Raw genomic sequence first — 23,639 nt, 5'->3', positions numbered from 1 at the left:
CCCAGCCAAGCTAAAGACAATCTCACCCCTCTTTAGCCTGTCAGATTGGATGAAATAACAGCTTTGCAGCAGAGAACTTGTGTGTGGAAAAGCACAATTTACAGTATTTAACAATATTTAATAAACAGTTTGGGGACAGTGATAGATGTTGTCTTACAAGTGAGGAAAACCTATTCACTTCAGCTGTGAGCGGTGGTTTTCAAGATATGTGGTGCTCACCTATACCCACCCTCCAGCTCCCCATCATTTTGTGGTTACTTAGTGTGTCTGAAAAACACACTAGAAACATTTGCTAATAAATTTTGGGATGCTGCGTGCGTCATACCCACCCTTCTGCACCTCAGAGAGAGCGGAACAAAGGCTCAGAGATGCCTCCAGAACCATCAACTGCTTCTCACCTGAACTGGGCCCTGGGCTGAAGAGGACAGGAAGGGAATGGGCAGTGGGTCCTAAGCATGTGCAGCACACCCAGAACACCACCCAGGCACAAAATGTCCTTCTCTCTGCAGAAGGGGGTGATCTCCAGGGTGCCAGCAGGGTCCCCACATGGACACAATGCTTGCAGAGAATTTTTTCTCTCATATGGTTGTTCATTACGACCTTGCTGGGAACTGCTTCTCCCAAAAGCATACAGCCCATCAGCATCCAGACTATGAAATGAAGACCTGAGGATGCTGAATCCAATCCTTCTGCAGGGCCAGGATAGTCACTGCCTGTCAGTTGATGCATAATTAGTGTGTTTATTTGTGCATCAAACCTGCAGCAAACAGGACAGCACTTGACATAGCCCTCTTCCACCAAAGCCCAGGCAGCCTCAAGCAGTTTCACTCCCTGCTGCAGGACAAGAGCAGAAACATGAATAGGTACCACAGAGCAGATGTCTCACACAACTTGCTGCATTACTGTAATTTCTCCCTGTGCCCAAGTGCTGATGGCTCGGGTTATTGGCAATGCCAGAGGCTAAACTGCCCAGGACTGCTGGATTTTGGCCTCAAAAGCCTGGCAGCAGCTCCTCATATGCCAGTGTGGAAGCCAGCAGCACAGGATTTTCACCAAGGGATTCTCTGAGACATTTTCTTTGGACTTCTGAATACTTTTGTAATAACATTTGTAAATATTGCATTTTTTCTTTCGCATGTTCCTCTCCAAGGCAAATCTGGAACACGTGCCCTTGCGAGCACAACAATCTCACCACAAGGACATTGCTGAAAGCCTACATATTTCTGCTTTATTAAAGTGTCAGAGAAAACACCTCCGGACTTCAGGAAAAAAAAGTTACCAACCGACAGACAGTTCCTCAGTTGAGTGAGTGCTGCTCTTTACCCCTCCTCAACCCAGCCAAGCACCTAAACTGTTTACACAAAACAGCACCAGACACTCAGAGCTGCCCTCTGCCCTGGGCATGACTCTCCTGCTTGTGGGACAGACACTGGGGTGGCACTACAAAGGACCGAAGCAGATTTGCTCTTTTATATCCCCGGTTGGGCTGGGATGGGATCACACATGTCCCCAGGGGAAGGGGGGTGGGTGGGGGCATGCGTGTGCCAAGACAGGGAATATGCACGCACTCCAAGAAGCAGCCAGGATTATTTATTGTAGCAAATTTACTGCAAGCCCTAAAAGCTTTTGGGACTGAGATAAATATGGCCTCATTGTTATTCGTACAATTTACTCTTTCACAGTCTCTTGCCAATACTTTACAGCAATCACAGGCTGCATGAAGTAAATATTCATATGGTAATCTAGGCTGCACATGTTCCATGTATTAATCAGCACCTATAAACAGTTCTCAATACAGTCTGACCGCAGGCAAACTAATATCCAAATTAAAATCTAGTATAAAGCCTGCCAAGAATTAGACACAGCTGGACAAAGGATACACAGTTTTGCTAAAAAAGGCAATGGTTAATGATGGACCAGATTCTCTCTTCAGCAGCCACTGCTAGTAGAAAAGCTTGGGAGGTCCCCTGGGTACCAAAAGGGGAGGAAAAGATGCACTCCACATCCAAACTGCTAAGCTATAGCTGCTTCTACAGACTCAGGCTCCCAATGAAGTGTTGGAAGGGACCCCACTCCCTATCAGTACACTGAATTACATGGAAGAAACCAAACTGGGGCATGCATCTCAGAGGCAGAGAAAGAGGAAATCTTCCTGAACCCCATATAGTTCTGGCTGCTTGATGGGATTCCCAAAGCTGCAAAGAAATCTCAGAATAAAACCCAATAAACAGAATGAAATCTCCTGACCTCTTTCCTCTAGTTTTCCAAAGGGAGTTTGGATTTTATAGGACCTGAACGACTAGGTTCGTGGCTAGTCTTTAGTTGGTAAGAAACACAAAAAGTTTAAGACCACATATTCCACAGGCACACATAACAACAAGGCTTATGGACTTATCAGAAAAACGGAGGCATTTTCACATTTCCATCCATCCCTAGGGTACAAGTTCTGCTGAAGCCTGCTGATCACTCCCAGGAGGCCTTCCCAGTAGATTCAGCAGGAGCCCGGAGCCCTGCTCATAAACCCGTCATGCAGAGATGAAACATTTGCATGCATATTCTTCACATATGTTATGCAAACTAAAATCCTAAAATATACAGTAATAAACAACTGAATTTCCTGAGATAGTTACATTGTTTCAGAATGAGAAAGAAATAATCCAGAACCTTTGCCTAAACCACTAAGCCCACTCAAACCTTTGATAGTGTTTTCAAAAAGGAAACGTGGCTTTCATCTCCTCCCAAATCATTTCTTGCAGTTGTTTGTCCAAACTGCTAGCCAACATGGAAGAAATCCTATTAGGCAACATGAGGGAGTCCTGCTGTGTTTCCAGCCTGAATGGAACCAGTAAGAACTCCACAGGAGACGAAGCAAACCTGTAGGGGGGATTTTCTGCCTATGGACGTGAGCCTGAAATCGCTCTACATTTTTAAAAGGAAGCACCTTCCTCCTTTCTTGCTCCTTTGCTGGCTATAAGGGAAGAGGCAGGGAAGCCTAGCATGCTGCCATAGGTCCCAGCACATTGGGATCTCTAGCGATGGACAACAGCAGGATCATTCAGACTAGAGATAACTAGAGATACACCAAAGCTGCTGCCTCTCGGGATGACCAATATGACCTGTTTTTCCTTGCTGTTTTCCAAGCAATCTCAACTTAATCTGCTATTCCTCATCTAACATCCAGACAAGCTCTCTTGGAGCACAGATTTCCCTTTTCTTCACAGTTTCTATAGGGGTCTGTACTAACGGGTCTGAGAACTATGGTGACAAAAGCAGAAAGATTACAGACCTTTAAGGCCAAGATGTGACTACTGTGCTTCGTGTGGACGGGATAAATATCTGCTGTGAGCACCTGGTACACCCCAACAGTCATTCACAATAGCTACCATGCTAATAAGAGAAGGTATCAACCACTCACCTTAAGCCTGACTTGTTCGTAAATAACGATGGGCCTGTTGCTGAAGGTAATGGCGTTACAGAAGCTAGCCTGGCGTTTCACTGCCTTCTGTGTCGTGTCCATGATGATCTGGGATCCCTTCGTGTGCGGATGGAAAAGCAGAGGGCTGATGGTCAGAGTTCCACACTGCGGGATGGGAAGGCAGTGCTTCTGCTTGTGGTGGCATCGGTGGGAGGAAGCTGGAAATGAGCCACCTATGGAATCTGAAAGCAGAATGAGGAAAAATAAAGTTTCAAATCCACTGTAATAAGTAAAACAAAAACTCTCAATGAAAAAAAAAAGGGGGGGGGACACTGTAGAGCAAAATGAAAGTCAGTCAACTCCCTTCTCTGTAAACTACTAGAGGTTTCTAGAACATCTTGAACAACAAAAGGCTATAGGGATACCGAAGGTTCCCATCCGGGCAATCTGATAGTACAGAGCATGACATGGAGAACACAGCTCAGCTCCTGAAATCAGAGGCCATTTTGAGGCCACACATCAGAACACGAGACAAGAATCAGCTCCAAAACTGGACCGAAGCATGTGTGATATTTGTGTATCAAAGTTGTCCCAGTTGGGTGAAATCTTCCCTTTCTGGAGGACACCCACCCACACCTTGACCATTTCTCCCACTCCTCCTTTGCAACAGTAGCTCCATCAATCCTTGTGCCCATTTGCCTTTGCGTGCTGTCCTATCCACCCTCACTAAGTGCCAACTCAGACACGTACATGCCTAATTCATACCTGAGCTCAACTCAGTGATAATCCACCTGGATTTCTCCACCCACCTACACTCCTCTCTCCTCCACTGATGGGAACCTCAGCTGAGATCCCACTCGTCATGAAGGCACTTGCCAGCACACTATGACATGGCGAGGAAAGTGGAGAGGGAGTGAGGGTGTAAAGTAGGGAGGAAATTACATCTTTAACCAGGAGAGTCAGTGCACAACCGACACATTCACGACAGCAGCTTTGTTCATGAATGACAGGATTCATGAGTTTCTTTTCAATGGGGAGCCTGAAGCAGTTCAAGCACAAAACAGTCATTATACTGAACAAAAGTCATCTGCTTCCTTTTCCTTGTGTGCACAAACAAACTGCATTATGCACGTATGTTTGGGAGGAGATACTCATAGATTTGGAAATAAAGTACCAACAGAATAATGAATTATTCCATGATAGACTCAGGGATGCAATGAAAACAATGTGACCTTAACGATGTGTCACTTTGCTTGTGCATGACTATACACTGGTTTAAAACTCTATTCCTCTAATGCACAAACTACATAAACTGATTATAAACATTCTTCATGCAAATTCATTGCTGACAGTTATGTCTTTATATAGCTACTATAAAATAATGCTTACACCTCTAACGTAACTCTTAGGAGGTAGAAATATAGCGCCTGAACCTTATTCCTCCCAGCCTTTAGGGCAGGCTGTAACTACGTGACATTGCAATGGTTCATCATCACAGCAAGCCTAAATAAGTAACAACAAAACTTAAAACGCTGATTTCTGATGAGAACATTTTGATGCAACTTCAACATCAGCCACTCCAGCTTTCTGCTCTCATTCTCTTGCGGTTCTGTTTCTCAGGGCTATCCCTTCAGAACAGAGCAAAGAGGCCAGACAAGAGGTTTTACCTTGAAAAACTCTCATTAATGCTTGAAGGGAGAGATGAACCAGCTGGAAGTGATTTGATGCTAAAAATTATGTGGAATATAAAACAATCTGTTTCTCACAAGAGAAGAAGCAAACACCAAATATACATTCAATTCGAGCTAAATTTGCATCCAGACCTGAATTTTGTAGCTCCAACTTTTTGCTATCAGCCGCTTACCAAAACAAGCTTGTGAAGCACAAAGGCACAGACATTTTAACTTGTTTGCATATCTCTGTGCTGTAATCTTACTGGATAATGTGGCTGTGATTCTAACAACTGCTGCATCTCTCCCTAGGATGTGGCACCCTTTTAAAACATGGTAATGAAGTGACAAAAACTGCTCACAGCTTTCAAAACACGCTCTGATAACAACACTACATATGTCCAGAGCATCTGCTGGAGCTGTGTTATGGAGCCTTAGGGTCCTGTCTGCCCCCACGGGAAAGATGTTAGGGGAACGCTTATTTTTTGTGACAGTCTGGCACTGCTGAGTGAGAATGGGTCAAACTCACCCTAGGCCAATGCCTGCAGGAGAAGTGCCCCTGTGCATACAGCTGAAACTCAGGACAACTACATCCTATGGGAAGGAAAGAAACCACCCAGGGAAGAGCTTCCTCAGGTGGAAAATGTGAACGGGGAGGAGACCCTTTCCTGCTCCCACATTCTCTCACTCAGGAATGACTTCCACTTGAGGAACACAGTTGGATAAGGACAGGAAACTATCTTAATTAAAAAAAAAAAAAAAAAGTATTAATTTAGAACAAAAGATATTTGGGTTTTACTTTCACCTTACAAATGCATGGAGAAGTTACAAAGCAGTGGGCCAAATATGATAGATGCCTTTGCTCAGTTCTTCAGGACAGTATGCCCACTCCAAAAGGAGGATACACCATGCAAGTTCAGATGGACGGTAACACAAGCACTGGACTGGACTTAGGAAAGGGACACTTCTGAAACACAGTATGGTGATACATCATTGTCCTTGCTTGGCCAGCTAAAAATAAATCATCTGCTTAAAGTTTTTGTTCAAACTGAGCTTGATGTGGACTCCAGTCTTCTCCCATTCACTTATTTAAATTACTACACATTTCAACATCCTTAGTTTTTGCTGCTAGCAATATTGGTACAACACATCTGAGTTGGTTTCAACTTATTTTCTTCATCTTCATAGAAAAGAATTGAGTGAAGCTCACAAATCTGGAGTCTCAGCTGCCAAAACAGGCAGAAGTCCTTCTGGCATCAGAGAAATCATGTGAGGTTCCGTTAACCAGAAGTCTGTCCCTAATCCTCCTCCTCCACAGCTTATCAGTCACTTACAAAGGAGAGCTGAAGTAATGGCTTCTAAGAAAGATTGCAAACAAACAAGAAGGCTCGAATCCAAAAGCGTGTTCAAGGGCACCACAGGTTTCCCATGTCACAACACAGCTGTAAAATAGCCAGGCAAAAAAACTTCCTCCTGACAAGTGGGAGTTGTAACAACGTGCCATGATCATGCAAACAACTGGCATCTTGTGACAACAGTCACGAGAGCCAAGTCATGTCTGAAAACAGCCCCGGCGTCAAACTGCTGCAAATCTAGAGAAGTCCCATGGGTCCCCATACAGGTTTCCAGGTTTCATGCTGCAGGTCACAGAGATCAGCATCTGCTCACTCTCATGGTTTTAAAGATCAGATAGGCTTTAATTTTCAATTCATGCTCAACAACAGATGCTGGTTGTACCATTTCTTTTGGTACTGGAAACCACGTGAAGCACTCCAAACTGTTTTGACTTCAGAGGACTAAGTGTATCCTTTCTGGAGCCCAGGCTGTTTGAGAAAGCAGAATATTGCCCCACAGGTGGCACGCTTCTCCCTTCATGTGTGCTAGCTGTCCCTGGGCTTCGGGATCTCAAGGTCTGAGCAAAATCTGCAAGCCCTATAAAAGGCAGCACTGGATGTTCTCAGATTAGAAAATGCATCCCAAAGCCTGTTAGGGGTTTTCACCAGAAGCATTCATGCTCTGCAAAAATGAGACAATCTTAAAGGCTTGGATTTCTTAAATGCTGCAAAAAAATGACTGGAGTTCATTTTTAACAAATACATCTTTTCCAGTTGAAAAAAAATCTTGACAGGCACATATCAGAATATTGTCAAAACTCATTTCAGACTGAAAACTAACTTCAAGGTGTTTAAGATCAACTTCTTTAAGCGTGTAATATGATTGGCATTCAGAGCTGAGTAAAAGAGAAAAGACAACTTGAAACCAGAGCCCTGGGACTGACATGCAATACAAGTGGGAATGACAAATCCCTATGTACCTGGGGAAGAGGAAAAGAGAAGCATGGGGTCGGCGACAGAGGCATGCCTGTCTTGCAGGCCAGTGACATTGAAAAGAGTGGACAGGACAAAACACCACGTCATGAATCATAGACTCCTTTAGGTTGGAAAAGACCTAAAGATCCTGAAGTCCAACCGTAAACCTGACCTACCAAGTCCCATCCCTAAATCATGCCCATTAGGGCCACATCCACATCTCTTAAACACCTGCAGGAATGGGGACACCCCCACTTCCCTGGACAGCCCCCTCCAAAGCTTGACCACCCCCTCCATGAAGAAATTCTTAAAGAGAGAAAAGTGTTTCAATACTGTGACTTTATCAAAGGAAGGTGACAATGTTAGTTTTATTGCCAGGTGGCTGTACCATATATGTATTTTAAAGAATGGATTTTGAGAAGGATGAAAAGGAACCACTGTGAGGAATACGAGGGACGCAATTCCCTGGGGACACGAGCAAGGTGCAGCAGGAAAGCCCTAGCCCTGAAAGTATCTGCACGGTCTCTCCAAAGGCATATTAATAAAGTTCAAAAGGAGAAAAACCACAATGAACTCCTTGTGCTAGGCTTTGCAAATGTATTCTTAAAAGCACTCTTCAAGATACGGTTTACTAAAAATAAACATTAGCTCAACACCATGGGAAACTGAAAGGGGTTGCAAGCCCGGTTTTCCTCGTGTGCAGCCTGACCCTGTGCATGTGCACAGGAGAGAAGGAACTGTAAATAAGTGCAAATTAAAACAGCTTTTTTTTTTTTCATTACATTTTCTTGAAGGAATAAGTAATAACGCATCTCCAGGCTATAACCAACTCTCCCTATGCCTGTTTTTGATGATAATGGCCCTATTAGATTACTGTCACCAGGTCAGCTACTGATCTTGGCATTACAAAATGACCAAGATAAACAACTTTGCTCTTCCACAAAGACAGACCACAGCTTTGCAGGAGTTGAGGCATGCAATGATAAAAATGCAAAGGGTTAATTCTTTAAGAGGAGTATTAAAATGCTTAAAAGGGGAGCATTAAAGCCAGACAAACTGAAATTATACAGCATCTTCGGTTAAACTTTAGTGAATTAGGGACTTATCTACAAGGTGGATTTGAGCCAGCAGGTCAGATCTAGCACTCCCATCCAAGACTACAAAACTAGTCAAAGCCAAAACATAACTTATTTTCATCTGTGCTATTTTAGCAGTGATGAGATGCATCAAGACAGTAGGTCCGCACATAGTGTAAGATTTTCCACTTAAACTGCAAACTGTGAGACAAGAGACAGGTGCGGACAGACATGTACATGAAAGGAAATAATACCAGCCAGGGTGGGGCTTGGAGATGTACTATTTTTTAATTATTTTTTCTTTTAAGCAACCTCAGTGGAACCCGTTGAACAACAAGTCCATGGCTACAACCTGAATCCTGGATGCAAGACTTTATGAGGGCTTGCTTCAAGGTTATAAGCTTTAGCAAGAGTCAGGAGAGTGGCAATTTTTATGGAGATTAAAAAAGAAGGTCTAAGAGCCTAGGAGAGATAAAAGAGCTCTGTTTCAGTTCTATTAAGCCCATATTGTTTGTAATATTTTATTTAAAAAGCAAAAATAAAAATTAAAAAAAAATCCTAGGGCAAAAATTTAGGTTGGCCAAAGGAGACTTAAGTACTACAGAGGAGCAGTAAATCTGTTATTTTTCTGTAGGAAAGTTACATCCGAACTAATGTTTGTGGTTGAAATTACCCAGAGAAAGATAAAGAAGATGCTCCTGGGCAGAGCCTAGTGGAACCTCTCCTGGATGTGCAAAGAAAGGTGAGGAAGACCCTCAAAATGCAGGAGAGGCAGGAAGAGAGGAGGCAGGACGGAGCTGGGGAGTGATCCCTGAAGGAACAACCCAGTTGACAGCACGACGAATGCTTAGCAATGCCAAGTACCATGAGGATGGCTCATTATACTCTTTTTTTTTTTTGTGTGTGAAGAAAATATGATATCAGAAGACAGCTGTGAGAATACAGATGTATTTCTATATGCATATAAGGCTGCTTAGAAGAAAACCCTTACCAGGAGAATTAATTTTTAAACTTGCCACCTTCAGTAATGGTACCGTGTAATCATTAACAATTTCTTGGCACCTAAAAAGGCACTCTTTACTTAACATCTCCCACAGTCACTTGGAGCAATTCAGCCACCCCCGTCACCGAGAGCTCCAGCTCCATGCTTCTTTCTGTGGGCACAGCTGCCTTTGCAGGCCCCCTTCTTGCCCTCTCCCCATGCAACCCCCAAGCCCCCGCAGAGCAGAAGTGTGCTGAGCACATAAGACCAGCAGGCGCTAAGTCAGCAGCATGTGCTCCTGTTGGCTGTGTGAGGAAAGAGAAGGGCTGAGCAGCCCCCTGGAAAGAAGGTGGGAAAGGAGACGGAAAGGAGCCAGCGAGTGCGACGGTGCAAGTCCCTTCGTCAGCAGCAACCACGCTATTTCCCAGAAGCTCCTCTGATTCTCGCAGGCAGGAGCAACTTGGGTGTGTTACCTGATTATTTATTCTGGGGAAGAACTATGAACTTCTGACTTCATCCTCCTTGTCCCAAAAATAAGTACATACACTGTTGGCCATAAGATTATAAGATTACATATACTTTATGAAATAATCTCAGTTACCTTTGCTCTGCTGTTCCAATGTATTAATGAAGTAACTACCTGTCAAAGCTCCTTTTCCAGGAAATGTTAACGCATCATGGTCCACCTAGGACAATCCTGTGTAATTTCCCATCTAACATAATTCCATTTACTCATTTTCTTAGTATAGAGCAGAGCTATGCATAGAGCACTTTACACCTGTATTAACATCGGAGATCCTCCTAATTTATAATAATATAAACTAAGCCTAAGTAGATATTATAAACATTTAACTAAGAGTGATGCTGCAAGATTAGGGCCACCAGCATCTCTGCCCATCTCTCTAACCTCACAGGAGTGCACATCCTCTGATGGCAAAGACAAGTTCAGCTTCTACTTTCATCCATGCCCTCCCATTGGACTGCCAGGAAGCAATACAGTGGCTCCTTACGTGCTGTCCCCAGGCAGTAGGTCTGCTCACCCCTGGGCTAGAGGCTCCAGAGATGGTTTCCCTGTTGTTCTGGTTGAGAAAACAGCATTTTGCCCTGCTGGCAGCAGCGGTGCCAGCTCCTCGGGGAGCACCTGGGCAGCTAGTTGCTCAGCTTTTCCCCCAGAAAAGTTGTGGGGTCAGAAGACTTTTTGTGTCCCACATGGAGGTGGCCAGCATGCTGCTGCCCAGGAAACTGCCGAATGCAGTCTGCTGCAATAACAAATTTCAGCCAAGGTTCTAACCCACTCACTGTTTATCTCAGATGTAGCTTCTAAGGGTCCCAGACACACATCTGACCATCGCTGATATCCTGGCAGCCCCCGAGATACTGTGCAAATTCCCTGGAGTCACGTTACACTGCAGGCATAGCCAGAAGACACTCATCCCAACAAAAAACTTTGCATCGGTTTTGAACCAAAGCATCTTTCCCGGTCTAGTATTTCCACCGTAGCATAAGGTGCTTTTTCCCTTTCCCTCCTGCAGTGCCGGGCACAGCTGCGATGAACAGCGAAGCTGCTGCCCAGAGGTAGCTGTGCTTCACTGCACAGCCCACAGCACGGCCATGCCTGGAGGGTTAATGACAGTTCACGCTGGAAAGAAGTAGCTGCATAAAAGCAGAGCCCAACTGCAAATATTTTATGGCCATGTAGTATTTCCACGGACTACAAATCAATGTAAAAGATGTTTTCTTCAAGGGGCCTCGTATAGACTGTGTTTTTAAAATGCATTCCCTCTGCTAAATATAAATCAGTAAGAGTTTTTGTTCTTCCAAAAGATTAACTAGCCTCAGTATTTTGGGATCTAATTCTGGAATACTTGTAGATGTGCCAGCATTCTCTTCCAATTTAAATACTTTAATGGAAAGTCTATCCTGGGCACACTTTCCATGTACGGTGTAACAGCTTGGAAATCCGAATATTGAGAGTTCACCACAAAATGAAGTGACCTGTCAAGGTTAAACTTAGATATATCTCAGGACAAAAAAGAAGGTGAGGACAACAGAGATCAAGGGAAAAAAAACAAACCTAAAAGTATTAGAGACAAGATAATGGGTATGCAAAACCAAAATCCAAAAGAAAGTAGAAAGTGGTGTAACCTCACAAACAGTGCAAAGAAAATGCAAGTTGGAGAAGCTGTTGTTCTAAACTCAGCTCCTTGAATTAGCTTTGAATCATACCTGTATAAAATCAAGAATGTTCCTCTAGACTAAAGATGCTGAATTAGGCCCACAGAAGTCCACTCACACCCCATATTTACAATATAATGAGCTGTATTAGGTTGCTTTTCTTTATACACTCCCTCTGTCACCAGTAAAAAGAGATAGGGTCTCAAGTTGGTAATGAAGAGCATCTCTGAATTATCTTCTTGTCTGGATCATCAACTAGAGGATTCTCTCCCACTGCTCTACCTCATCCCAGCATATAAGACTATACATTAAGGATGCACAAGGTGCTGGCCAAAAACCTCCTGCTGGTTCTGACCTCTCATGTCTTAAGTGTTCTGTTTAGCAAAGCTCCCTGATCACAGACCACTTTGCACTAAGACAAAAATCACAGACACCCTCCTACCTTGCTCTCTACAAAAATTGTGGCTCTGCCGTGTGTCTCTGGAATAAAGCAAGCGAAAAATAAGACACTGGAATATCACAGGCTCCCAAAATAGGACAAAAGTACAAGAATATTTCTGCAGACACAGCATTTGCAGGATGGTGGTATGGGTGCTGGGCATTTAAAGCTTGTATTCATAGCTGCAGGGCAGAGAACAAAGGCTTCTGGAGGGATGGATGCCTCTAGAAAGAGCCTGGATAACACTCCAAGACATGGGCAGCACCATTCACCTCAGAGCAAACTCTACACTTGCACTAATTGAAATATTCCCAAGGTTATAGTGATTTAAGCCTCAAACACCGTCCACTCCTTAAAGCCACAAAATGTTCAGGCACCAATGTGCTAGATGAGCTTAGATCAGTGATCAGCAAAGAGCTCTTCCTCAAGAGCTCACAGGCTCAACCACATTGGGGATTCAGAATCTTAACATACTCTGTGCCAACCCAAATACCCATCTCTGGGCACAGCAAGGGTATGCCCAGCAGCAGCCTGATATGCTCCTACCTTACAGCAGCATATGTGAGTAAGGCATAGCATTTCTTTCAATCTAGAAACGTTGATGACAACTTTGGACTGAAGTTGTGAGATCTCCAGTGGCTTTGTTGCCTCTTATGTATTTTGCTGCTTGAATTTATTGCAAATGTCACGTGTGAATGCCCTCACTTTAATTTAGTATCTGGTTGGTCAGGATATATAATCCAGAGACTGTTTTTTACTTCTCTTCTTACCCAGCTGGACAGCATAGATTATGTTTATCATTCAGTACCACATACCATGAAGCTTTAAGCCATAATGCCATTTCTAAAGAATCTCAGGAAGCAGTTTTTCTTCTCTCATACATGACATTTACATTTGGAGTGTGCCTTCTTTTCCAGCATAAACCATCAATTTAGATCCACTTTGAGGTACTGTAAAGTTGGGTCATTTTGTGTTAGTCTTCTTTAAAAATGCAGCGCGCTCGGGTCATGCTTATTTCACATTCTTCCTCCTAAAGTTCACTGCCGTAATTTGCAAGGTCTCTTGAGAGCATGCCTGCTGGAAGCAGCTCCTTACACCCTCCGTATTTAAAACTTTACAAGCACTTTTAAAATGCTGTGATTATTTTTCCAAGCCCAAGCAGTACTTCACACAAAATACTTCCCTTCTGCTGCTTTCAGAGCACATCTCCTTTGCTGGTGGCTGTCAACAAGCATGTGTGAAACAGCTCAGGTCCAAACCCAAGAGCCAGTGCTCCCCTTCCCGTGGAGGGGACACCGCGAGGTGATGGCACAGCCAAAGGACAGTGCCCAGCTCCATGATGGAGATCTTCCACCCCTCAATGGAAACACCAGGAATTTTCTGACTACCATCACGTCTGTCCGAGGACAACGATGACTTGCTGTGTGACACAGAGCATTTGACTCTTTTGCAAAACCCTGCTGGTGGTGATGTTGTAATACTCAAACCATTGCTTTTTCCTTCCTGCAGCTTGGTACTGGTAGATGTGCTGTCACCCAGTACATCTTCTGTCTTTTTTGGTATGTTTTCGTTCCTCTCTGATCAACTGAAAATTCACTTTTTCAGTGCAAGAAGATTGCACTGCTTACTTTGCCATCTGTTGCTACAGTCTTAAAACTATTTACATCTACACCAGCTAACCAAATATCAAAGATTTTCATTCAATATAAAGCGCAAAAACAATCCTACAGGGAAACCCTTTAAGTATGTAATTATCGAGGATCTTCTGGTTTCTTCATTCACAAAGAAAAATTGCACTTGATTTTTTGTTTTTGACTTGCTGTCTGGCTAATCCCAGAAGATATTGATCCCAATGGTTTTATTCCTGATTACATTTGGCAGTACGTAAACCCTTAAAGTGTAGAGTTATTAAGAGCTAACGACTTAGCAGGTACATGAAAATGTGACTTTACTATTTGGCCATGTTTAACAACCTCATAAATGTTTCAGGATTACAGGAACAACGTACTTCCTTGAATTCCTCCTCCACCATTTCTGTATTGAAATCCTCCTGCCTTCTCCTTCCCACCTCTCCCTCTCCCATTCCTCTGCAAGAACTCACAGACCAGATGACCTTCACCTCTGCTTTGCCATCCCTTCTTCTCCAAAAGATCTTCCTCCTCCTCCTTTCTCATAAGTACTCAGCCACTTCCATTACTGACCTCACCTTACCCAGCACATTTCTCTCGCACTTTTACTCTTTTTCACCTCTTATTCTCTCCTGTCTTGTTCTCCTCTAAATAGAAATGCTTCATTTCTTCACATTTTAAAAACAAAATGAAAACAAACAAAAAAACACAATTGCCCCTCTCCTAAAACAAAACAGATCCTAGTGAATAGCCTAGGCTCCTCAACCTCACAAAGTTGGAACCCAATGGTCTTCTTTCGGTGGCACCCACTATTTATCCCACAAGGTATTCATGCAAAATAACTTGCAGTGGGCAGTAAGTGAGGTTATGAAGTTTGTCATCAGCAGGGGACTTTTGACACAATTCTCTTCAAGTGCATTGCTGGGATTAAAACACAGGAGCTCCACGCTTGACTTCCACAGTCAAGCTAAAAAATTTGCAGCCCACCCAGCGGAGCTGGAAGGAGAGCACAGAAACAAAGGTGCCAGCCCAAGGCAGGACGCCGGCAACCTCCTGCCTCACAAATAGATATTATTACCGAGAACACTTGCCCAGACCAGAAAGGTCTCCAGTAGCACTAGAAGTGCTAGCCCCCACACACAATTAAAATATTATTTTTCCAGGCAAGCAGTTTAAGTACTGCTGCAGCAAAAACAGAAGAAAGGACAACATTTCTCCCTTTACGCAAGAATTTGGCCATCCACTGGTGCATTCCTTCATTAATCTGCACTTTCTGTGCAGAATTATTGACTTTCCCACTCTCATCTGGCTCTGCAGCACATCGCTTGCACCAGTTTAAACACCCTCTACCAGTAATTAACCCTGGTTTTTTTATTATTATTACTTTGTTTGTTTTGGTTTTTTTTAAATCAGCATCTGAATCGAATCCTTTGAATTCAAACATGAAACTTCAACGGCCAGCCTAGGAATAAAGTTACCGTTTATTTTAACAAAGACAAACAGCATCCCTGGCACTGATTCCAAAGAAAAAGCATGAACACTATTCCATCATCCTTCCTACCAATTCCCATGCCAGACCCATGAAGTTATTACTTAACGCTTTGCTATAAATAACTGCTGGAGTAGTCCATACAGGAACTTGGTTTCCTTAGTGTCTGCTGCAACAGGTCACCCAGTAAATGACCAAGGGTCTTGCATCCATATCGCCTGAGGAAGAGCATGCAGAGATGCTTTATGCCTTTCAAAGTGATCCTACCTGCTATCCAACCCTTCTTGTTGAATATCACAAACTGAAAGAAGAGGTGGGTCTTGCCACGCACTGTTTACAGTCTGGATGTATGAAAAGAAACCAGTAAATTGGAGTAAAAGAGCACAGAGAGTGTACTTTGGGGAAAAAGGAAGACAACTTTGTAATCTATCAGGACAAGTTCTGTTTGATACCCATGGCCAATGTGATTCCTCACACCAGAAGACAGCAGGGAGGTAATTCCACCCCTCTTCTGTCACCCTAACAGCACAAGAGCTCCAGTTCTCTCTGATTTGTACAGGCAAAAACGTACTTCAGACTAGAAACTCAACTCCTGCATATTAAAAGCCCTCACAGAGCTCCCATAAACATTAATGACTACTTTCTTATGACTTGTGTAGCGGAGTCAATTTCTCAAGTTTTTTTGTAGAGAAGGTTACCCAAAATTTCTTGTGAGAGGGTGCCAAGAAAGTTCTACCACCTCTAGCTTGAAATTGTGTTAACGTCAACGCATGCAAGCTATGCAGAAGAAAACCTTTCAACAACGCAGTCTTCAGCAATTGACTGGCTCACATGGCCATGTCTTATTCAGATGATCAGTTATCATTTACCAAAGTTGGGTACCTTACAGTGGGAGACTTGGGAGGAACACCATGAAGATGACTGCATTTCTAAATAGCTGAAGGAAGAGAAAAGTGAGAGCGTTGAAAAGGCAAGCCAGCTTGGTAAAAAGGAAGGTTTTTTTTTTTTTTAAATTGTGCAAAAGGGCATTTTTGCATACTGGGATACAGGTAAGAATGGAAGGAGGAAGAAATGCAATGTCACGCGATTCGGTGCATTGTTCCTGATGTAGCCACATTTGTGGCGTGACTGCCTTGAAGGTCTGCATGAACAAGAAACAAGCCTAGAGGACTCAAGGGGCTGTATTCTCTTGGTGGAAAGACACCTACACTATTTCAGAAGAGCAAGGAGCAATTAAGTGCAGAGGCAAATTCATTCATCCATTTTCTTTGCTCTTTGTAGCTTGAAAATTTGTGGAAAATCCTTTAAGTCCTTGTCCTGCTAAGGGGCATTTTTTCTGACAACAATTTTTTTTCTAGTATATAATTGCACCTGATTTTGTAAGCCACAACCTTAAATTCTGATTTAATAAGGAGCATGCTGCACCCCTGACGGATATTCCTTCCTGCTAGCATGCAGAGACATGCAGAGCTGTTGAACTGGAGTCTACAAATCTGGACCCCTGGGCCATGAAGCATTTCTCTGCTGAGTTTTTCTGCACCCAAAAGTACATCTCAATGCATGCTGTAAATACTGTATATAGAGTAAAACCACAATATTTGTCATCAAACTGAAGTTGCACAAATCTAAAACTGCTACCAATCTCTATTTTTTCCCCAGATCGTGCACTTCAAAAGTACTTCTCTGGAGTGCTGAAGCTATTCAAGGTAACTTGCCTGTATTTACACTTTATTACAGCTTCCCACACGATACTATACACCTCCCCCTGCAACAACTGAGCAGCAGAACCAGGCATGCATGTGTCACAAAAGTACTGTTTCTGGCATGCACAAAGGACCTAATGGATAACTTGTCCAAGCACAGATTTCCCAAAGTACAGGATTGGAAGAAGATGGACGTATAGCCAATGAAACGCAAAAGATACCAGTTATCATATACTAACTTCTCAGACTACTACAAGAAATTACCTGTACACTGCGTGCTGAGCACAGCTTCAGACTTGGGGATGAGGCACGACCTTTGGAGTCCCCAAAGAGCAGTTTTGCTGTATGAGGGTTCAGAGAGGGAAGGTCTCTGAAACTGTGGGATAACTGATAAATGGGTAAAGAGCTCAGATAGTCACTTTAAAGATAAAGGGATAGAAACATCTTCCAGGAAATGGCTGGGGTTACCTGACCTTTGGCGAAGAGCCTTTTAAAAACTGTAGTCATCTCTTGCAGACATACTGAATGGTTTTCGCACCCTTTCAAATCCATTTGGAGAACATTCAGACAATATTCCTCTGCATTTTATCCTTTTTACCATGGGAACAGATAGCCTGAAAGCTTTATCCTTTGCATCATATATGCCAATGCACATCTGCCTAGGAAAGATACAGGAAGCTGGGATCAATGCATCTCCATACCCTCTTTCAGCAGAGACTTGGAATTGTCCTTAACATCAGTTTGTGTAAGTATAAATCCACCTGAAGTAGGGCCATGGGGATCTGCAATTACAGCTTGCAGATCTTTGTGTTCACCATCTTAATTACTAAATTTAGCAGGAATTGCACCTTTTTCTGTGTCAAGTGGGAAACTCATGAGAGCTTCTAAGCCCAGTCTCACAGCAGGATCAGATCTTTTGCAAGCAGCAACACCCCAGGTGTAAGATATAGTAGTGGGGAATAAAAATGTCTGACCTCTGCTGCTCCAGCAGGTGGACCTGACAAACTAAGAGGTGGTCTTTCTGTCTTCTTTCCCCAAAACAGAAGATTTCAGGAATTAATTTCTAAAATAGGACAAGATTTTCTACTGCATCCCAAAGACAGTCTTACTTTCCCACCTAAGCCTGACTGCTATAAGCCATGGTCAAAGTAGCAGAGATCAAGGAGAATTAGGTCATTTTCTAATCAATAACCATGCAAATTACAAGCCATAAAATACTGAGACATGATATCTAGATACTGAATCAACTACCTTTGCTCAAGCACTGGACAGGAAGGAGCCAGGTTGTCCAGAAGTCTCATCACAGTCATGCCACTTGATCAAGGTCTCTTCAGGCAATTTTGCAAAGCCTTTGAGGGACAGAGGGATTGAAAGTTGGACAGCAACTCTTACCATGTTGCAGCTCTTACAATGTGAGATGGACCAGCACCCATCAGGGCTCCTGAACGTGCATTTCCTCTAAATACTTAGCTTTACTCAGAACTGGAATACAAAATGACAGCCCGAGTGATGGTCTCTTTCCCTTTGGAGATTTAAAAAAAAATAAAAATCAGAGGGCAGCACTGAAGTAATTTGCGATAAGCAGAAAATAAATTAAGCAATTTTCGTTCCTTTTCCACGTTATATGAAATTTACAACATCAGTAATGCCTTTGTAAAAGTAATTAGATACTTAAGACTCTCTTTTATATTTGATAATCTGATTCTCTGATTCTGTTTGGTGTGCAAAGACAGAAGTCATTTTGATCCCAGATGTTTCAGCACAGTATGGGCGCCCCTAAATTTCCATCTTCCAGGGAGATTATCATTTTTTTAATCTCAGTCTCTTTGTAAGATGCTATTTTTAACCTTTGAAAATAGCAGTTCTTAACAATCTTTATGTCTCCAGTCCTTCACCCAACAGGCCTAGAGAAAAGTAAGGTTTTATTTAAAGTACTTTTAGTTGAGTCAGTGAATATTAGATATAGACAGATCAAAGCTGAAGTTGTAGCTTCCAAAAATCTCCCACCAAAAGCCTTTTCCCTTCTGTCTCTTACTCCACAAAAGCCAAAGCCAAAAACATTTGTCTGCCTGTCTTCTGACCAAAAACATGATCTGTGCAGCAGAAACTGAAGTCCAGAATTTATTTCATTCCAAAACCGCATCTCCAATGCCCTTGCCTCCAAGGTGCCATTTGAATGGTTCTCTAACATTTGGCTTTTCCAAATAAGAAAAAGTATAATTATGAAGACATTCTCCTCAAGCAAAAGATGTTTACCAGAAGAAATCTTCTTTACTTTAAAGCAGCAACTAACCCACAGTGTGTACTACGTTTACACCAGAGCTGTGACGAATGCCTGTTGAGCTGCAGCACTTAAACCACTTGCATTTTAAACAGCAGTTTGTCAAGTGATGTTAATTATTTGGGAGGTCTATGCTCCTAGAAACATAAACATTTCTTTTTATACCGATCACATTTTTTTTTTCCATGAGGTGCTTCCAGCAGAGACTGAAATTAAAATGGCTTCTTTGTGAGCCACGGTGTGGTTTATGGCTCAATTCTACCTCTGTGCTTGCAAGCAAAGGGTAGCATCACACTGGGGCTCTGCACAGTCCCTTCCTCATCCTTGCTTTGGTGTTGGAAACCTCCCAGCAGGTGGGAGAGTTCGTCCAACCCCACCCACTCTCCTTGAGGCTATGCAGTTTCCTCCTAGCTGATAACACAGGCCTGGGACTTGCAATAGCCTGAGGATCACTTGAACTTCACAAAGCAGGCCAAGGGCTCAGTTGCTAGGAAGCACCGCAGAGAACAGAAGAGGAATAGGCTCTTGCAAGAGCCTGAGTCAAAGCAAACCTCCAGTCCTGGCAAGGCACAGCTCAAACACGAGCACCTGCTGCTCCCAAACCACCCGCTGGTTCAACCAGCACCCCTTTTGAGGTTGCAGCCGCAGTGTCTTAGCTCTGCTTAAGCCAAGCTCCAAGCCTCTCAGTTTCTTGAAAACCAAATTTTTAGTCCTGCCCTGGTATCTCACAGCAGGTCCTGCTTTCGCCGACAAGCCTACCAGACAAAATGTTCCAATGCTGTACCCACGCGGTGCCACTTGGCTGCACAGTCAAGGTGAATCACCAAGAAGATATGCAGCTGCTGTCCCTGCTTCTCAGATGGAAACCCCTTGGCTGAGAAGGGAGTTTGTTTGCTGAAGATGGCCCAGTGAAGCTCAGCCAAGCAGCCTGACTCCAAGGGCCAGGCCGGCCCATAGACCACATTGCCTACGGCTCATTCCCGAGACCAGCAGAGAAAAGGGAGCAGCAGCATCCTCTTTGGTTGCACAGAAACTGCTGCCTGCCAGCTAAAGTCAAAGTTGAACTCTGCTTCCCCAAACCCACACCAAGACTGACCTGCTTTGAGTGGTACCCACTGGCTATGTCAGCCAGAGAAGACTTCATGCAATCGCAAGCAGCACACCAGAGCAAAACCTGCAGTGAGACTAGAAGTGGTGTTTTCAGAAGCCACACTGAGCAATCTGCATGTTGGCTCTGGGTACTTTCTCTCTCGGGCCCCGTGTGCTTTGATCCAGAAAAGTTTCTCTTCAAAGGTAGTCAAAGATGGGAACAGCCTCTGCTACCTAGGCAAATTTTATGGAGACGCCACCGAACATCTTTCCTGTTTGGTCAACTGTTGGGTCCTTCTCTCGTCTCCAGACTTCATCAACAAAGTCTGCTGTGAGCAACGTTAGTTCCCCAGGGGCTAAAGCAGCGTGCCCATGTGGGTCCCCGTGCTTAGACCAGCCTCTGGGCAGGACTGCTGTGCTAGGTACACCATGATCCGTAAGGTGGGACAGCTCAGACCCGAGGGACTCCGCAGTACTTGACCCCTGATGTGTCCCCTCTATATTAGCATTCATTTACTATACTAGTGTAGGCAGAAAAGGATGTAAACCAAACCATGAAAGAGGAGCTGATTTTTATAGCAAGGGGCTTTGGTTTATCTCTAAGGCTTCTATTAATAGAGATTTTATCTTGAGGAAAAGGGCAAGAACTCCAGATTTCTGCCAACATGGGCTGTTGCAGGGGAGGCAAGCAGGAGCACACCATTTATGTTCTACATTACGTTCATTAATGTATATAGCTTTTATTATGTCCCCTTTTTACTACTATCCCTTTTTCTTTACAATAAAATTGCTATCAGCCTTTACAAGGGGAAAATATATTCATGCATCTGGTCAGTTATTGTGGCTCTCTCTGAGCCCCCCACTTTTGCTGTGCTGTCAGACCCACCATAAATCTCAGATAAACCAAAGGACTCATCTCCCCAGCCCCATCAACTGCAGTCATCTTGAATGTTATTTTTAATGCCAATGAAGTACAGCATCCCTTCAAGAGAAAATCAAGGACAGAGTCAAGGAACAGAAATACCACTGAGACCAACTTGACAAGAGCTACAGAGTAGAAGACTCTGACTCATCTCAGACCAGCTTCACTCAGATAAATATGTCTTCAAAGCAAAATGCTGTGATTTAGAGGGGGGATAGATGGGAAAGAAAAAGAAAAAACAGACAGCAACACTAATAGGGATCTGCCCTACAGCAAGATACCGTCATACAGAGGGCTGCAGCATATGCTCTGATCACGGGCACATGGACCGCAGGGCTTGCAGCTGGCAGGCATGCTCCTCGTTTAGCCTCTGGGAGACAAGATCTCTCCTGACCTCCACCTCCACTCCCTGCTGTGCCTTCAGTAATCCCTGCTGATTCTCTAGGGCAATCCATCAGGATCAATTCTTTGCTTTGCCTTCACTTTTCAAGAAGCTCCCTTTCCTCTATGATTAATCTTTTTTAGACTGACCTCAATTCTATCCTCAGCATGTATGAACATCATTAATGTAAATTTTTTTTAATAAAAAGTAAGCCTATCAATTTTGAGATTATATGGCTAGAGACCACCTCTTCTTAATTCCTTCTTGATATCAGCAATGGTAATTGTATTTGTTTCACAAATTTATTTTATACCATTAACAGTATGAATCTTCTGACACTGGGAGTACTTGTTTTGATTAGGCATGCAGATGATTCCCTGGGACTTGTCAGGGGATCTGACAAACCTTCCTGAAGAGACACCTGCTACCTCTAGATTAATTGAATGATAGCTAAATATATCATCCATAATTCTCAACAAAAGAGGAATTAAGTGAGGAACAAGTGAAAACAGATCAGAGGTAAGAACGGTTCCCTGCAGAGGAGGGAGAGGACCTGTCAAAGAGGAGACAAATAAGACAACCAAACCTGAAAAATAACACAAAAGATGCAGTCCCTAGGTCCTACCACAGTAGAGCATCAAGAGGACATGGAAAAACGAACAGGGAAAATGCCAGGAAAGCAAAGGACAAAATTAGAATGGGGATGCTTTTTGCTCTCACCACTTATACCAAGACCCGTACGGTCAAATACAGCCACAACTAATGAAAAACTCATTTGCCTTTCACAATAAATAGCACAGTTTTGAAGCGTAAGTGTGGTTACCCATAAAATCTCTCTATATGGAGGTACTCCACACTTCATTTTCAAAAGTGTTGTCAGCAGTCAATACTATCAGCCACCTAAGGACGCTCGAAGGTGACCTGCAGGTCAGAGGCACAAACTGAAATAATCTCTGGGAGCCCCACTTTTAGCAAATGCCAGCACTGCTTTGGCACCCTGCCCAGGGTCTTCTGCACCAGTTAATCCAACCCTGAGCAGGATTAACTTCTCATACACACACACATTTGCTTTCAGAGCTATATAGCAATCTTGCTGAAAGCAGGGCGAGTTTAGAAAGAGCCTCTTCTCCTCGGTCCCATTTTGGTTATCAACGAGTGACTGCCTGCAGGTTTTAGGAAATGTTAACCCCCTAGTGAGGGGAACCATTTTCAATCATTCCCTCACATTTGGGAGCTCGATAAGATGCCCCAAAATCTAGACAGTAAGTTAAAGATAAGAATACGAAGTAACATCAGTATACAAAGAAATCTCACTAAATTGGTGTTTGTCAGGTCTTCATTTTTCACTCCTTTCTTATTTCTTCTGGGACATTTGCAGTTTTAATTAGGTGAAAGCAGCTGGAAATTATTAAACTTGAAGGTGCGTACAATAGTGTGCACCGGGGTACGATTCTGTTTAGCGATATTAACTGCAAGGGTGAAATGTGGTATTGGGAAAGGTTGTTGCAGTATAGGCACTGAACATACAGAGTGGGAAACAAAGCATGGGGCTGGTTCCAGCACTTGCCTATGGATATACCATTCACTACACTACAAGGAATTAAGAGAAAGCTAAAAATAGAGCTCCATTGTGCACAGAAAGAATAAATGAAGTTACACACAGTAGCTATTTTGCATTAGGGAAACAGCCTCCACCCTCTGCCGTTCCCCAAAGCCTTACAGCAGCAGCTCAGCCATGCTCGCTGGGGCTGGCAGCTTCCAGCAAACCCCAAATATCCCAAACCTCCTGGTGAGGCAAGCGAGCGAGACCCATGGATTGTTCTTCACTGGAACAAAACATGGACGAAGGACAATACCAGTGCTTCACACCTATTTTGCACAGGAATAAATGAACAGCCAGGTGCAGGAAGGACCATGGCAAATAAGATCCCAGTGAAATTTCCCAGTGGGAAATGAGTCCAGATAGCTACCCAAATGTCCTTATCACCATGTAGTGCAGATGAAGTGCTGCTACACCACAGCTCCCACTTCCTTCTCCTGCATGAAAAACAGAGCACACAGCTGTGGCTGTATTGCACA

At 43.4% G+C, this 23,639-nt stretch overlaps 1 protein-coding gene across 9 annotated transcripts in view; it reads right to left on the bottom strand.

The window, feature by feature from the left end:
• The window catches only part of NEURL1 (neuralized E3 ubiquitin protein ligase 1), a 159,484-nt gene that overhangs the window by 66,612 nt on the left and 69,233 nt on the right, over positions 1 to 23,639 (bottom strand). For 8 of the 9 annotated variants that reach the window (XM_080597802.1, XM_080597805.1, XM_080597808.1 and 5 more), the window contains one exon: positions 3,416 to 3,657. In XM_080597802.1, the coding sequence (XP_080453928.1) occupies positions 3,416 to 3,657 (242 nt within the window). Of the gene's footprint in view, positions 1 to 3,415; positions 3,658 to 17,150; positions 17,263 to 17,354; positions 18,353 to 23,639 lie in introns of those variants that run through there. The other variant, XM_080597801.1, reaches the window with a different exon arrangement.

The sequence above is a fragment of the Anser brachyrhynchus genome (assembly GCF_964034855.1).
Source record: "Anser brachyrhynchus genome assembly, chromosome: 6".
Taxonomy (NCBI): Eukaryota; Metazoa; Chordata; class Aves; order Anseriformes; family Anatidae; genus Anser; species Anser brachyrhynchus.
This window is presented reverse-complemented; position numbering and strand designations above follow the sequence as displayed.